A 15,522-nucleotide genomic window follows, 5' to 3' on the forward strand; every position below is an offset into this window, starting at 1 on the left:
TGAGGGAGAGAAACACAGAATTAACCTTGGCACTCCAAGAAAGCCTCTGTCCTGCTTAGAGAGGTCCCAGCTTCAGCAAATCTCATCTTCTAATGCATACAGCAGAGACAGGGTCAGGAATGGACTTGCACCTCCATTTCAAAGCACAAAACCAGGACTTGCTCCAAATCTAAGCACAGCCTGTTTGTTTTGTGACAAATCTGCACATAGGCTGGCACACTTACTTCAGCTCTCCTAGATACCACTGGGATATCTTCTAGATACAGGGAAGTGTTGGGACCCCAATGAGTAGGGAGAGACAAGAGACATTGCCTTAATTGCTTCTAGACCTGGCAGGAATAACAGAAATTGATACAAACCAACTGCCAGGATGGGGGAAAGGAAACAAAGGAAGATGACGAAGATGTGGGCAGAAGTCATATGTCCCATCTCAGTGCCTGCCAATACCAGGTGACTGTCAAGAAATCACAAGAGCAGAGGCAGGGACACACTCAAGAATTTTAAGAGTAGTGTTTTCCAGGAGACAGGACGCCAGGTGTAGGAGACAACAGGAACATACCTTAGGGAAAAGAGGACAAGGACAAGAAGCAGGAGACTGTTTGATACAAGAGCAGAAAGGCCACAGGGCTATGGCTAAGAGAAAAGACAATGACCAGTCCAGTGTGATGTTGGGAGGCAGAGGAGGTGAGGAAGAGGCTTGGGACTGGCCTTGTCTACATATGAGGTGACATGGCTTGCTCAACACACTGTCACAGAGACAAGGTTTCAGCTTGCTCTGGCAGAGATGAGTTGTACAGGTTCTCCAGTTTCAAAGCCTGGATCAAGGACATAACCATCCATAACATCCTCAGCTCTGAGAGTGCCAGCTCAACCTGCCAGACTCCATGCCAGCATGAGGGGATTCCTAAGGCCTGTCCCATCTTTGCACCACCACATCAGGGCCTGTACCCCATGGGTCAGGGCGGAGGGAGGAGGGTGGCAGCTACATAGTTTCTGCCCATCCCATCTGCCACTGCTTGAGCAAGCCCTGACACATTTCTCCAGAAAATGTCAATAAGCATTAACAGTCTCATTAACACCATCACTCCACTGCGCCTCATTATCTTAACAGGCACATTCTCATTGATGGGCACAGTTTATATTTTTAAACCCTAGAAAACAGCAGGCTTGTCTGTTCTTCCTGTGTTTTGCCTCTCATTAAGGAGTACATGGACTTATCTGGCTCAGGGCCCACAGCTGAAAGTTCCAAGCAGTGCTGCCTGTGGCGAGATACCAGGAGCTGCCTCCTGGTCTCACTGCATTTGGCAGCAGGGAGGCCTCAGTGGCTAGGCTTAAGGAGTACCTGAATCCACCTTCTTTTCTGTGTCGGTTTTCTATCCTCTCAAATTCCTCAGATGCCAGAACCATCCCACTGTCTGTCTGATTGTCCTGGAAGGAAGCAACAGGAGTTATCAGTAACGTCCCTGTCGACTGATCAGAGTGGGAAGGGAGGAGAAATCATTCAGGAGGTGAGATCCTGTGTATGTGTGATGGGGAAGAAGGGGTAGGAGCACTTTACCAGCATGCTCCATAGCTTTGCTGTATCTGATTTTCTTAGGTACCTTCTTAAAAGCAGCATGTAAAAAGGTAAGATTTGTGTGCTTAGTTCAGTGTCATTTTTGGGGAATAAAAAAAGAGTGCTCCCTGTCTGGAAGATGTATTACCATCAAATCTGTGAGAGGTGATATTTTCCTATGAGACTAAAGCTATGACTTCAGTTCTGCTGCTAGAGGAGATATCAGTACCAGGCCAGTTCAGAGAGACCTGGAGGGTCCCTACTGCACACTGCCATATGGACCAAGGTACAGGAGCTGCAGATAAACACTCTGGGTTCACCTAGTCCTGGAAGGATTTCAGTGTGCTTAATCACGCTGTGTTGACAGATTTGAGAGGGTGAAGAGCAGGCTCTTCTCTGAGGTACTTTATAGTCCCCCCATTTGCATATCTAACCTCCCTGTTTCCCACTAAGGCAGTCTGAACCATGCTGAAGAGAAACCCCTGTGTGCCAGATGAAGAAATGAATGTGCATAGGACTGGATGGACCAAACAGGAATGACACACAGACTGACATAAGATAGGAGTGATCTTCCTTCCACAGTCTTAACAGTAAAGGTGTCAGAAAAGACTGCCCCCCGCTCAAATCCACTCAGATGCTACTCACCGGGTGTGCCTTGTACATTGTGTGTGTCATGGGAAACTCTTCAAATGTCTTTATCCTGGATGGACACCTGATCTGATTTCCTCCCGTCAAACAACCCGGGAATGAGACACAGTTGTAGTATCTGCCAACAGAAGCACACAGTATTCAGTAAAGGCAAGAGTCAATGTCCTGTATGAACAGGACCTGAACTCATCCTCCTCACTGTGCAACCAAAGTATGCAGGAAGGAGGATGACCCAAATGGTGGTTTTGGGGAGGGTAATGGGGTCACCTTAGACCTCTTAACTCCATACTACTTCTGCAGTGGAGACTAGACTGACTGAATCAGGCTCCAATAACCTCTCCACATGGGATAAGCAAAAAATGTCGTATAGATCCCAGGCATCACATTACCATAGTTCACCAGAGAGGAGAGGCCTGAGACTAATTGTTTGAGTCAGTTAGGAACAGATAGGATGAAGCTCCTTACATGATACTCTGGCAGCATAGCTGGAGGAGAAGAAGGAATGTGATAGGCTTACAAATCAGCACTTCCTTATGAGCAAAATAAAGTAATTTTGCTTTTATAAGCAAGAAGCAATGGCCTAAATTCTTGGATCACACCTTATCACCTGGGATTTTCCAAACATCTGGGTTCTCCCCATATCCCTCAGGCTCCCTTGCAGGTCAGGCTGCTCACTGCCTGCTGGGCTCTCTCTGCCCTTTTCAGAGGGGATTTACCTTGCTGCTAGGCTGTGGCAGCGTATCCTCATGTCAAAGTCCTCTTCATCTGAGTTCTGCTGGGCAGAGGAAGGCACCTGGGAGAAACCATCATCTTCTGAGCTGTGAGAGTCGTTCAGCGGGATGTAATCTTTCCCTTCCTGGTAGGAAGAACAGTAAATGGCCTTACAAGAAGGGGAGGACTTTCCCACAAGAAAAGGCTCCACAGGCAGAAGCTGTCAGTGCTGGGAAGGAAAATTTCTGGTTTATAAATTTTATTTCTCTAGCACAAAGTATCTGGCTGGAGATTTCTGTGACCTTTGTGTTAAGTAGCTGTGAGTGATGCATGGAGGTGTGTGTGAGCTGGAAAACAACTGCCCATAATAATCCCATAATTCTCCAGTTTACATGGACAGAGTACTGTGCTCCAGGGCAATGTCATTTGTGGCTTAGTCATGCCTGTGCTGGGAACCAGTGCTGAAAGGTTAAAGTCAGGAACGTCAGGATGAGACAATACTCAAGCATTTAGCTATAATTTTCTGAAAGGGAACATCAAGAAAAAGTTAAAATCGGAGCTGCATGCTCATCACAGTTAAATGTCCTGGTGAGTTACCACATAGAAGTGATTAGTAATACGTTCAAAGAAATCTGTATTACTGACTGCTGTAATGTAACAGTTGTTTGCTTCACATGGCCCTGACATTTTCATCTGAGGACAGAGTTTCAGAAACTCTGGTCAAGTCCTGGTTTTCATTATGCTGGTGTGTGGGAGGCAGGAGTGCCAGGGCCTTGACTCAGCTGAAGAATTTCAAATAATCATCTGGGGATTAGGATGGAAGTTACTAGAATGACGACTGAGAGGGCTGCTGCCCTGCAAGGAGCAGAGTTTTATGAGAATGCAGCTAAAAGGCTGTTGCAGAAATGAGTTCTCTAACAGCTCTGGGAAATAGACCTCTGACCCAGGAATCTCTGTGCTATTGGTGGCCTACACAAATGTATTGCATTGACCACGGAGTCAGCTGAGGGCACAGTGAGGGAGCTGGTGATGACAAAAGAAAGAGCTGTCTGGAGCAGAGCAGGGACATAGAGAGGTTTTCACAGAGAGGTTTTCACCTGTTGGACATTTTCCTGAAGAAGGTTCCCCAGTATCTCCACAAGGTCGGAGAAAGTTGGTCTCTCCTTTGGATCACCGTGCCAGCAGCTCAGCATTATACGGTAGCTGCCAAGAAGAGATGCTGGTTTTACACCACAGAAATCCCCTCCGTCTCCACTCCACAGCTCCCACCCACATGATGCCCACTGGGACTGCCAGTTCCTGCACTGTGAAGGAAAGCTTGCCTCCCCCCTCCCCCAGCACAGGGACTTACTGGCAGGGTGCTGGTTTGTTATCCACTTATAACAGGGAACAAGGAGCTAATTCAGACCCCTCTGATGCCCTTCAGAGCAGGAAAGCACAGTGCTCACTTACAGACCCATCCCAGTATGGGCATGCAAGGACACTTAGAGAGCTCTGATCAGAACCCATGTGCCTTGCTCTCCAGGCAATGGCCTAGAGCAAAGGATGTGTTGGCTCATCCCCTACCCTGGCTAAAGGTCTGCATCCCACAGAGGGGCCTGTTCTGCTCTATGCTGGGATCTGGTAGGTTTCTGCCCTCCCACAGAGGCCTCTGCTCTGACCAATGCTGGAATCTTTGAGGTTTCTGACTCACATTTCTGCTGTGGCATACTCTGGGGCTCTCATCCTGGTGCCATCTTTGAGCCTCTGGCAGAACTCCTCATTGATCTGGACTCCAGGATATGGAGATGCCCCTAAAGAAGGTTCAGAGAAGGGTAGGAACATGAAATGTGCCATCAGAAACCAGTCCTTTTGAGACTGCCCTTTTGAGACTGCCCTTCATCCCAGAACACTGAGAGGTGTGGTCACTACTCATACACAGCCCAATTCTTGGTGTGCCTGAGTCAGGCTTCTCTGCCTCAGAGAGCTGGAGCCCCTCTGCATGCCTGTGTCCCCATCACTCTGTTCATGGGTAGATATGGCCTCCATATTATTTTTGCCTACATCCATATCGCTTCCCATCAGTCCTTAGATGTGCTTCAGAATGTCTGTCCTGCACAGACTCGCCCACAAACTGCTACGTGGGTAGAGGTTTCTCCCTCAGCAGCACGAGACCCTCATTAGCACTCACCTAGTGAGAAGATTTCCCAGAGAAGGACCCCAAAAGACCAGACATCACTTTGGGTAGTGTAGACCTTGTCGAAGATGCTTTCTGGAGCCATCCACTTCAGTGGGAGACGGGCCTGCAGGAGGGAGAGGCAAGACACAAATGTTCAGTTTGGAACATGTCCCAGGACAGCCCTTCTTGTAGCAAAGGGATGGAATGGATGAAAGGAAATCAGAGCCAATAGCTCTGCTCCTCTCTCCATGGAGGAATTGGTTTGTCAGAGAGAGGGACAGAGGCACTGAAAAGGGGTTGAAAGAGTATAAGGAGGAGTAAGTTAATGACAGGCTGAGGGGTAGAAGGAAGGAGACAGAAATCTGCTGGTGGAGGAGGACAGGACATGTGTCATTGGTCCAATGGCTTCTGGTCCCAGCCATGCAAGTAATTCCACTCCTGCTTTTTCATCTCTTCATCAAGGGGGCCTAATCTGTAAAGGGTTTGAGAAAATGGCACTCACACTGCCTTTCCTGACATAGTCGGGGTCCTTGTAGATGTCCCTGGCCAGGCCAAAGTCACAGATCTTCACCACGTTGTTTTCTGACAGCAGGATATTGCGAGCTGCCAGGTCTCTGTGGATGCACTGAGGGCACACAAAGAGGAAGGAGCAAAATAAGAGGGAAAGAAACCACAACCAGAAAGTGTACAACACCTCCCTTCCCCCATAAGCCTGAGCTGTAATGGAGGAATGGTGGAAATGGGAAGAAAGGCTGGTTAAGGAGAGGTTGAAATGCAAGAGAACTAATTCCCCAGCTTTGTGCACATACATCTGTCTCAGATTTCCTGAGGACTGTGAAGTAGATCACTGAATCTCTCTGTGTGTCACCTGAAAGGTGGCTGTCGTCAGGTCTCTCTCATCAGGCATGCACAAAAGATCAGATGAGCAAAGGAAAGGCTGAACTCACCTTTCGGGATGCCAGGAATTCCATGCCACGTGCTACCTGGAAGCTGTAGCAGATGAGGTCTTCCATTGTCAAGGGACTTTGCCACAAGTCATCCACTGTTCAGAAGTAACAGAAAATTATTAGAAAATTGGCAGTCTGTTGTCCTCTTTGCCTCTCTCTGGGACTGCAGGATACAGCCAGTTTCTCAATGAAACACAGTTAGCCCTCAGTCCTAACTGGAGTAATCAGCTCCACTCTAAGATTTTCTGCTTAGGTGCCAGAAGGCATAAGGCAGGAACCTACTCAAGTGTGAGGAGAGAGTCCAGCCTCCAGCATATGTCAGTGAGACAGTTGTGGGGAACAAGACTGGAAGGGGCTTTGAAGGTCAGCTCATTATTTCTGTCCTAGGGAGGACTCAACAAGATCCCCCTCAGTTGTCCTTTCTTCAGCCTAAAATACCCAAAGGGATTTAATTCTCCCTTCTGGGTTTCTGGTGTCAATAGACACCAGAAGGCACAACAGATGATACAATGCCCTGTTCAGGGAATTGCCATGCAACAGTGATCAGTTCCAAGGCTGGGTCCCCGCTCCCCACTGATATTCCCTGCCCATTCCCCAGGCTAGCCAAGTCTGGCACAGGTTTGGTGGTCCAGGTGGGGAGCTGCTGCCAAGGCTGGAGTGTTACCTTCCTGGATGGGCAGTGCTCTGCGGCTCTTGTGCAGCAGGAAGCGCTGGAAGATGGCACTGTCACTGGTCCCAGAGCGGCTCCTCCTGTCTGCTCTCACTGCCTCCACGATGGACTGCACCTGAATACGCAGCCTGGGAGACTTCTCCTGGCAAGGGACCAAACCAAAACCCTCAGCAGGCAACTCACACTGTAACCCCTGCACCCATGAGCTGCACAGTCTCTTCCTGTTCTTAAACTCTAATTCTGGCCTGGAAGCATCTATCATTGCAGAAAGAAGGATAGAGCCTATCTTTGTCACATTGTCAGATCATGCATTAGGCTGCATGTCTTCCTTCCCTAGACATGGGACAGGTCCCTAGGACCAAAGGAAGCTCCTCACCCTGTAAGGACTGAATCCTTCCCTCTTGGTCCGCAGGTAGTTGGAGAGGTTTCCATACTTGCAGAACTCAACAATAACCATGAGTGGACCTGGTGAGAAGAGACCAAAGGTTAAGGCAAGAGGTAAGGGCTGGAGCTGGTCAGAATTTGCCACAACTTGTGTTATGTACAGCCCTGCTGAGCTGTGACATCTGCTCTAAGTGCACACACACACACTAATAACTTCCCCACAGATGCCTGTGATCACACATGTGGCCAGCAAAAAGACACAAGGGACAAGCTGTGATTTTTGGGAGCAGGCACAGCCTGCTGCCCTGGGATATTTACCATTGGGTTTGGTACAGGCACCCAGCAAATTCACCACGTTGAGGTGATTCCCAATGTGAATGAGGATCTTCAGCTCTGACATCAGTGCCTTGTGCTCGCTTGCAGTAGCTCCCTCTGGAAACACACAGACCATGTCATGACACCTCCTCAGAGCTTTTCACTCCCCCTCACCACCCTTCTCTAGCAGCATGTTAATGTGAATCTTGCTGAGGAGGCTGTGACCTCAAAGTCTCAGTACATTTTGTTATTGCATGTTCCCACATGAAATGTTGAGCCTTGTCTGGAGATTCCAGGATCTCTGCTGTAACACACAGGGTGCTCTCTGTAAGTGCAGAGACCCAGAGCAAAGAACAACACAATCTGTGCCCAACAGATTTTTCTTTATGATAGTTGTGCAGTGAAAAACATCACTTGAGACTTTCATTGGGATGCACCCGTTTGAATCTCTGCCCTTTTGGCCCCCAAACAGAGATAACGAGCCATGAAACAATTTGAAAGAAAATTAGAAACAAAAAATATCTGATTATTTTTATCACAATTGAAGATAGGAGCTGTCTCAACTCAAACCCAGATATCTTTTGATGATTTCTCTTCAATAGCAACAGTGTCATGCTCCTGCCATCTCTCTGTACTGCATCTTCTCTCAAGTGTCCAACTTGCATCAATTCTTGACCCTCTGTTTTACACCCAGGGTGTGTTCTCTGGTTTTGTGTTCCTTTTTCATACTGCTCAGCCTCCCCATACACATTTTGTCTTACTTGAGAGTTTGTAAATTTAGACTGAGAGACAGAAGCATCCTCTTGAGCTGCAGCTGATGGGCCATGTGAGAGCCTTGCCTCAAAAATCTGTAAAGCAACCTTGCACACCAGGCTCCCCTCTGCTGTGCAGATGAGCTCTACACTTACAGGAGTAAATACTTTTCAGATGAGCCATGACATGATTTCCATGTACAGGCTACTTCTGGCCTGCCTCAGAGACTGCCTCAGTGTTTTGTTTGGTGCCAAATTACAGAATAATGCTTTGAATGCCTGTTTGAAAGTATGGCTATAAAAGTTTAAAATCTCACTCTGGATAGACCAGCCTTTGGGTGCAAAGCCAATTAAGCCCTCAGAGCTGGATAAGAGCTGCAACCTGCTTCCTTATCCACCCCTGGATCTGGCCCATAAACACAAAATATAGGCATATTTGAAAGAAGGCAACTGGGAGCAACACTTCTTTCAGTGGCATGCCAAAGAGGGACCCTGGATTCTTGTTAGTCCTTTGAGACAAATTTCATTCTTTGCCTCTGCAGACAGCTAAATTTCCTGAGTTCCCCAAGTCCTTGCTGTCTGTTCTACCACTTCAGCCTCCAAGTGCAGCTGAATGAAGCCAAAGAGGACCAACTGTGTTGAGGCCAAGAAGCCATTAATTAAAAGGCAGGAATTTACAGGGTGAATGTTCCGTGGCAGGTGCCTCATTAATTGCTGTCTACACACATTGCATGTTTTGCTTCACTGTTCACATACCTTTCAGCATTTTGACTGCTACAGTCTCACAGCTGTTACTTTTATTGATCCCAAATGCAGATGCTTCCACCACCTTCCCAAAGGCACCATGACCAAGGACTTTACCTATGGACAAGGAGAATAAGTGTGAAAAAAGGCAGGTGCAGAAAAGGCAGAATAGAATGAAGGAAAACAAAAATCCCAACAGGAAATCATGGGAAGAAGAAAGAAAAAACATCATAAAGGAAAAGGAAGGAATGGAACATGTGCCCTTTCAAGTGGCTGCTTGCTGTGTCGGTGAGAATAAGAGAAAGGACGATAGGAGGAACTGAGACAGAGCTGGCATGGACAAAGCAGAGGAAGGAAATGGCCATGCAAAAGTGAGGGGCTGTTTGTTGCCCTCGAGCAACAAGTTGTTGTGTGTGGGAAAGGTAATTGACCCCTTGCAGCACAGCAGCCAGGACTAATGTCACTGCTCTGTGCCTCAAAGGTAGTCTGCTGCCCTTTAAACTCTGCCAGACAGAGGGAATAGGCTGCAGGTAGGTGTCTCAGCATGAGGACAAAAATGTATGCAATCCTGGTCCTGAACTTGGGGTATCTGCTGTAAACTGGGCTGTTCTGTCCAGACTCCCACTTGGAAAATATGGGATGTGTTTTAAACCATGCCCAGGGGTCTTCTGTTTTCAGTAATACCTGTGTGGGTACGCTAAGGGAGTCTGGGATAACAGTTGGCTCAGACCTGTCTACAGTCAGACCTAAAGAGATTTCCCAGGCACAGCTGGGCTTTTGGGACAGCCTGGAGAAGAGGATAGGAAGCCTGAGGCAGAGAGAAAGCATTCAATGCACAGAGGTATGTTAAGAAATCGGAAGGGTGAGTTTGTAGGGCTGGTGGGAAGCCCTGGCTGCAGCGTGCAGTGGGAGGGAGGGGGTCTGGCTCACCCAAGCGCAGGCGGTCTCGTGGGAACTCCCACTTGCTGGAATCATAGGGCAGGTACTCGCACTGCTCCTCCAAGGGCACCTCGCCAGGGTCCATGATGATGGACAGGTAGCCTGTCTTGATGTCTGCGTGGGCCGGCTAAAGGAACCAGCCAACACAAAGGGTGAGGAGGTGCCCTCCTTGCCCTGGGTGCTGACTCCCAGATGGGATTTGGATTCTTTGCCTGCCTTGACCTGCTACCCCGCCAAGCAAAGGCCATTCCCCGTCACCTCCTTTACCACAGCCCTTACTCACCCTGTCCTTGACAGTGAGAGCACTGGAAGCATCACTCAATGACCTCCTTTTAGCAGGTGCTGTCATGGAGCCCCACATCAAGCACTGATGCTGTCCCAAGCTCTGATATGCCACCCTCCCTGCCTGGGGCAGTGACAGTCACATACCCTTTTGATGTTGCAGAAGATGAGAATAAGTAAGATCCAGAAGAAAACAGCAATAACTCCAGTGCCAATCAGGATGACAATCTCTACATTGGTCCTGTCATCAGAGCCTGTGGGATGGAAGGGCAATCAGAGATTCCCATTCTCTTTAGAGATCCCCATTCTATGCTCCAGCTCAGCCATTCCTTATGGCCTGCATCAGGATGTGGGGTGACTGGTGACATGTTTGCCTGAGCTAAACATGCTCTGGACTGCAGATCCTCCTGTGAGAGCACCATGCCACCAGCAAGGCCAAAGGGCTTTCACTGCCTCCCACTGTCACAGGGAAGAGGCATGGGAGCTTGGCCATAACTCTTATTCCACCCCTTTACATCCCCAGGGGAGTTGTGGCTGCTGGTACCTTCCACAGAGACACTGGCTGAGGAGTTCACACAGCCCTTAGCGTTGCAGACACTGCACAGGTAGAGCCCAGCATCCTCCTCTCTCACCCTCTGAATGCTCAGCCTCTGGTTGAAGTCTGCCAGGTCAATCCCTGTAAGGCACAGAGGGTTGTCATGGTCACTCACAGGGAAGGAAGATTAGTACACTGGTCTCAGGCTCAAAATAAGGCTTGCATTTTTTGGCTGATTCATTTTAGATGGCAGAATTACATCACACCAGCTGGTAAAGGCTCTTCTCTTAATGGCCCCAGAAAAACTCTGGAGAGTCCTTCCCCAGGCAGTGTACAGAGGGTACAAATCCCCCACTGAACATGCTGAACAGGGACAGTGACCAGGCAATCCAGCTGGTGTGTCAAGTTCTGCTTCAGCTTCAGAACCCATTCCTTTCCCTCTGCAATGTGCCTGGATCCTTCGCATGTTCCTTCCATAAGATCTGGGTCAGTCCCTGCGTAATCAGAGATGCCAGGCACTGGGCTGAGAGTAAGAACATGAATGATTTCTCTCTCACTGCTCTCCAGCTGAATGTGCACAAGCACAGACAGTGTTGAGCCAGGCCCTAGGGCATAGATTTGGCCAGTGAGACTGCATCAAATTAGGACAGAATGTGATTAAAACCAGACTCTGGCTGATTCAGAGAACGGGTGCCTTTATCTGGGGACAGCAAGTCCCAGAACCCAGCAGTGTTCAGCTCTCCAGCTGCTGGACATACTGCCCTGCCTGTGATCCACCCCCAGCCCACTGTACCTGACACTTCTTCCACCAGTTTCTCGTCTTTGTACCAGCTGATTTCAGGAACGTGGTTGCCGTCCACCTTACAGCGCATCTCTATGGAGTCGCTGACGTTCACCCAAATGTCTGTCAGGTTCTGCTTGAGCCGGGGGATCTCCAGGGCTGGAGGAGCAGCACAAAGAGGAGGAGGGGAAAACGGGAAACTGATTGATCAAAAGAATATCTGTGTTCCTGGGGGCCTTTGGGTCTCTGACCCCTGCTGAAGGGTGTCTTGAGAACCCAGGTGCCCTGCCTTTGCCACCTTGAGTTTAGCTTGCTTGTGTGGCTTCCCCTGGGGATGGCCTGGGAAGCTGATGGCAGCAAGAGCACCAGCTCTCCTCTGTCACTCCCGCCAGCCCTGTGGACCCTCACCCTGCACAGAGATGTATTTCTTGTGGCAGTGTTTCTCCCGAGTCTTCCTGTTCTGCACCTCACACACATAATCTCCCTCCTCATCCAGGGAGATGTTGGGGATGGTGAGCAGCAAGGTTGCATCATTGGAGTTGGGCTGGAAGCGCAGGTCCCCCTGCATCTTGGTGGCATAGTGGTGGACGTTCTTACAGTCCAGCACGAGGGGGTTGCCCTCTTCATCGTGGAGCTTGGAGAGGTTCAGCCGATACCACTGCAGGTTCTCATAGGTGTAGTTGTCCGCATTGCAGCTCAGCTGTAGGTCCTGCCCCTCTATGGGCTCTTCTGAGGGCTGGGACTCAATCTCAAACCCGTCTGGAATGGCTTTCAGGAAGGAAATGAACATGTGAATGAGTTTTCATGGCTGAGCTGCCAGACACAATGAAATTGTCTCCTTGGGCTCAGCTCTCAGAGATCCGCCTGTCCTTATCCAGGGTAAAGGAAACCACTGTAGACCAGAACTGTGACATGCAAACTGCTGGCAATCACAGCTTAATTCCAGTGAGTGCTACAGGACATGCTCAAGTCCCAGCTGAAATTAATATGGGGTCACAAATGAAACAAGCCAGGGAGGTCTGAATTAGGCTGTTACTGCTCCCATTTGCACACATGCCCACCTTCACACCTGCAGGCAGTGACACAGCAGCCTGGACAATAACACAGAGAGCATTACTGAAGCAGTGACTGAAGTGACTGTCTTCTGGCTTCACAACAGCTGGTAGCTCTGACAGCACAGGTACCACAGGGCCATGAGCTTCTGGGCTGGGAATTTTATTATGGAATTCTCATTCCATAGGATAAACTTTTGCTGTGCCCTTGCTGGGCTCCCTGTCTCAGCAGACAGGGACAGGCTCCTGCCAGGACGGGGTACCACTGGCAGGAGGCTCACGCAGCCCCCTGTGGGCCATGACTCCAGCTCACACCGCGGGGCTCTGGTTCCTACAAACTCAGCTTCCTCCCATCACCAAAATCCCGTGGGATCACTGCCGGGGGCTGGGGCCAGCGGGACCTGGCCTGGGATAGGTCGGGCGGTGCCACTAGAGGATGCTCTTGGACCAGGCACATCCCCAGCCCAGGGAGCTGCCTGGGCCTGAGCCAGCGGGATGTCCCCAGCCCAAGACCCGCCCAGGACCTGCCAGGTCTGCTTCAGGACCTAGGCACAGGCAGTGCTGGCTCATTCCCAAGTCTGTCTGCCAAACTCTGCCTGTGCTATCTGCTGCCAGGGCTTCAGGCTTTTGCCAACCAGCAGATCTCTGGGCTAGCCCTGCTTTCCTGCTGGCTTTCCAGTTGCTGTTGAAGATCCTAACTGTGAATGGCAGGACCTGACAGCTCTAAGGACCTGCCTATTTCAAGCAGAGAGCTTGGCTGGTGCAGGTGGGGGGGATTTTACAGTACTCACTGGTCACGTAGAAGTAGATCAGCCGCTCGTCTCGACCCACTTTATTAGAGGCAATACACTTGTACATGGCTGAGACATTGGCCTCCTGGATGGCCAGTTTGCTGACTGTCTGATGGGGGAAGAGAACATAAGGAAGAGTTAGAAAGAGCAACAGGGAAGAGAAGTAGGATTGCTGCTGCTCTCTGGCAGGTAGCAAAGCCCCCACCAGCTGTTGTTTTTATGTGAAAACAGGCCCTTATCCTACAGCCTTTTGTGCATTTCAAGCTTTATCTGTTGGCTCTACCAATAATAACATGATTTTATTCCCAATCTCTGCATCTTTTTATGGAGCCCAGTCAGCATAGATGCCTCTCCATGGGAGCAAACTTCTTGTTAAGCCCCTCGGGTCACAATGGGGACAGTGCTCAGCAAGGGGGACAGTAACAGGATGCAGGGCTGAGGGGATGGTTAAGCTCCTGCCAAGCTTTATTTATAACAGTGGGAAGAAAGGGAAAGGAAACCAGGGCTTTGATTCTCTGAGCCCTCTGCAGTTAAGTGACTATTTAGTATCCCACAGGGTTCAGTGGAATTTACAGGTGCTTACAGACCTGCAAGCACTCCTTTTATTCATAAGGAGAAATCAAACCTGTGAAAATATCCCAGCTCTCATCCCTTCAGGAAGAGCTGTCATCTTTCATTGAATTCCAAATGTACATAGACACGGTCCTAAAAGCTTCCTCCTCTCTCCCTCCAGCACGACATAACTGAGATTGGGCAAACAGCCAGGCTGCCATCCTGGGAGCATGGACCCAGGGGATGCTGCCTCCAAATTAGCCAAGAAAAGCAGCTGGGGAATAAGGCTGCTCGTCTCCTCCTCCTGGCTCACACAGCACATGTGTGAGCTACCAAAAGTGTTACAAGCACTCCCCTTAGAGGAGACTTGCAGTTTGAGGCTCCAGTTTAAATGACAAGTTAAAAAATCCCTCTAATGAGATGGTGTTTGAAATGCAAAATTAACATGGTCCTACAGGGAAATTTCTTTCCCTTTACATCTCATAAGCCTATAGACTTTGGGAAGCATTTCCGTTCTGAGGGGCAATGTATTGAGGTTGTGTTAACCAGAAGGAACAGTCATTCATTCAGTGCATACTCAACACAGCTGAAGTGACTTTATTACTCGTACTTTTGTCCATTGCCTTTTCCGTTTCTTGGGATTATTCATACAACCAGAGTGACCCTATTGCTGGCACTTTTGTGTGCTGCCTTTCCTGTTTCTTGGTGATTTTCCTTCTAATCTGTAGTGTTATGTTTGAGTTGGGGTTTCTTGATCTGACATCATCCTGCTGCCTGCAGTGCATTACTGTGCACTGCATATCCTGTGGCTCGTTCTGGCCTTTACAGATGGAATGAAAACCAGGAGGATGGTAAGAGAAGACAGGCAGAAAGGGCAAGGAGAGAGAGAGAAAGCAGATTTTAGGATGTAGCATCCCACTGTGAATGGAACAGCTCTTTTCTCCCAAAACTCTTACACATCTGTGGGGATGCACAACCTAAGTTGAAGCTCCAGGAGAGTTACATCCAAACAAATGGAATGAGAAGGACACAGCTGAGGAATAGAAGGAAGAAAATAGGGAAAATAGGGGAAGATCAGAAAGGACCAGTACAAGTGTCAAACCCGTGGTGGGACACAAGAGCTTCTTACCCAAGAGCTCCCACTACCCCTGCTTGCATCCCTGGGAAACATCAATCCCTCAACCTCCCTTCAGCTGCTCTGGGAGGAGAATCATCTGCCCTTGCCACTCTTTTGGCAGAGTGACGAACTCCGGGCCAGGCCAGGGGACGGGAAGTGCCTTTAGAGGTGTGTAGGAAAACAGGAAGTGACTTTCGGAAACAGGGGCCCATTTGTTTGTTCTGCATCCCTCTGTGAGCGGCTGGTGCCCGACACCAGCGGGGACAGGAACCTCGTCATGGCACAGACCTGACACTCGTGGCTACCCGGGAGACAGAAAGAAGCAGGCAGCAAGCAGGTCACACACTGCAGTGAGGGAGAGATGTTCCTTCCAGAGAGGAAATGCTGGGATGGAGAAGTGGCTTTGTGGAGAACACATTGCTCCTACTCACAAAGCTGCAGCAGACAGATGCCAGCTTCTCCAAATCACCCTCACCCCACCAGGATGGGGACAGCTGGATGAAATGCCCCACCAGACACATGCACCTTCCCAAGGCCAGAGATTTCCTAGTCAGCTTGTGACTCCTGCTCTCTTGCCCAGGATGCTCTG

The 15,522-nt window shown here is 49.4% G+C and overlaps 1 protein-coding gene across 5 annotated transcripts in view; it reads right to left on the bottom strand.

Annotated features, from left to right (window-relative positions):
• The window catches only part of FLT4 (fms related receptor tyrosine kinase 4), a 57,458-nt gene that overhangs the window by 3,956 nt on the left and 37,980 nt on the right, over nucleotides 1-15,522 (bottom strand). For 4 of the 5 annotated variants that reach the window (XM_053990918.1, XM_053990917.1, XM_053990916.1 and 1 more), the window contains 18 exons: nucleotides 13,265-13,373; nucleotides 11,830-12,189; nucleotides 11,434-11,580; nucleotides 10,650-10,781; nucleotides 10,253-10,359; nucleotides 9,815-9,950; nucleotides 8,897-9,001; nucleotides 7,392-7,505; nucleotides 7,066-7,154; nucleotides 6,684-6,831; nucleotides 6,020-6,114; nucleotides 5,575-5,697; nucleotides 5,085-5,196; nucleotides 4,608-4,707; nucleotides 4,012-4,117; nucleotides 2,920-3,059; nucleotides 2,201-2,321; nucleotides 1,343-1,428 (listed from right to left, as the gene is read on the bottom strand). In XM_053990918.1, the coding sequence (XP_053846893.1) occupies nucleotides 1,343-1,428; nucleotides 2,201-2,321; nucleotides 2,920-3,059; nucleotides 4,012-4,117; nucleotides 4,608-4,707; nucleotides 5,085-5,196; nucleotides 5,575-5,697; nucleotides 6,020-6,114; nucleotides 6,684-6,831; nucleotides 7,066-7,154; nucleotides 7,392-7,505; nucleotides 8,897-9,001; nucleotides 9,815-9,950; nucleotides 10,253-10,359; nucleotides 10,650-10,781; nucleotides 11,434-11,580; nucleotides 11,830-12,189; nucleotides 13,265-13,373 (2,330 nt within the window). The other variant, XM_053990919.1, reaches the window with a different exon arrangement.

This window comes from Vidua macroura, chromosome 15 (assembly GCF_024509145.1).
Source record: "Vidua macroura isolate BioBank_ID:100142 chromosome 15, ASM2450914v1, whole genome shotgun sequence".
Taxonomy (NCBI): Eukaryota; Metazoa; Chordata; class Aves; order Passeriformes; family Viduidae; genus Vidua; species Vidua macroura.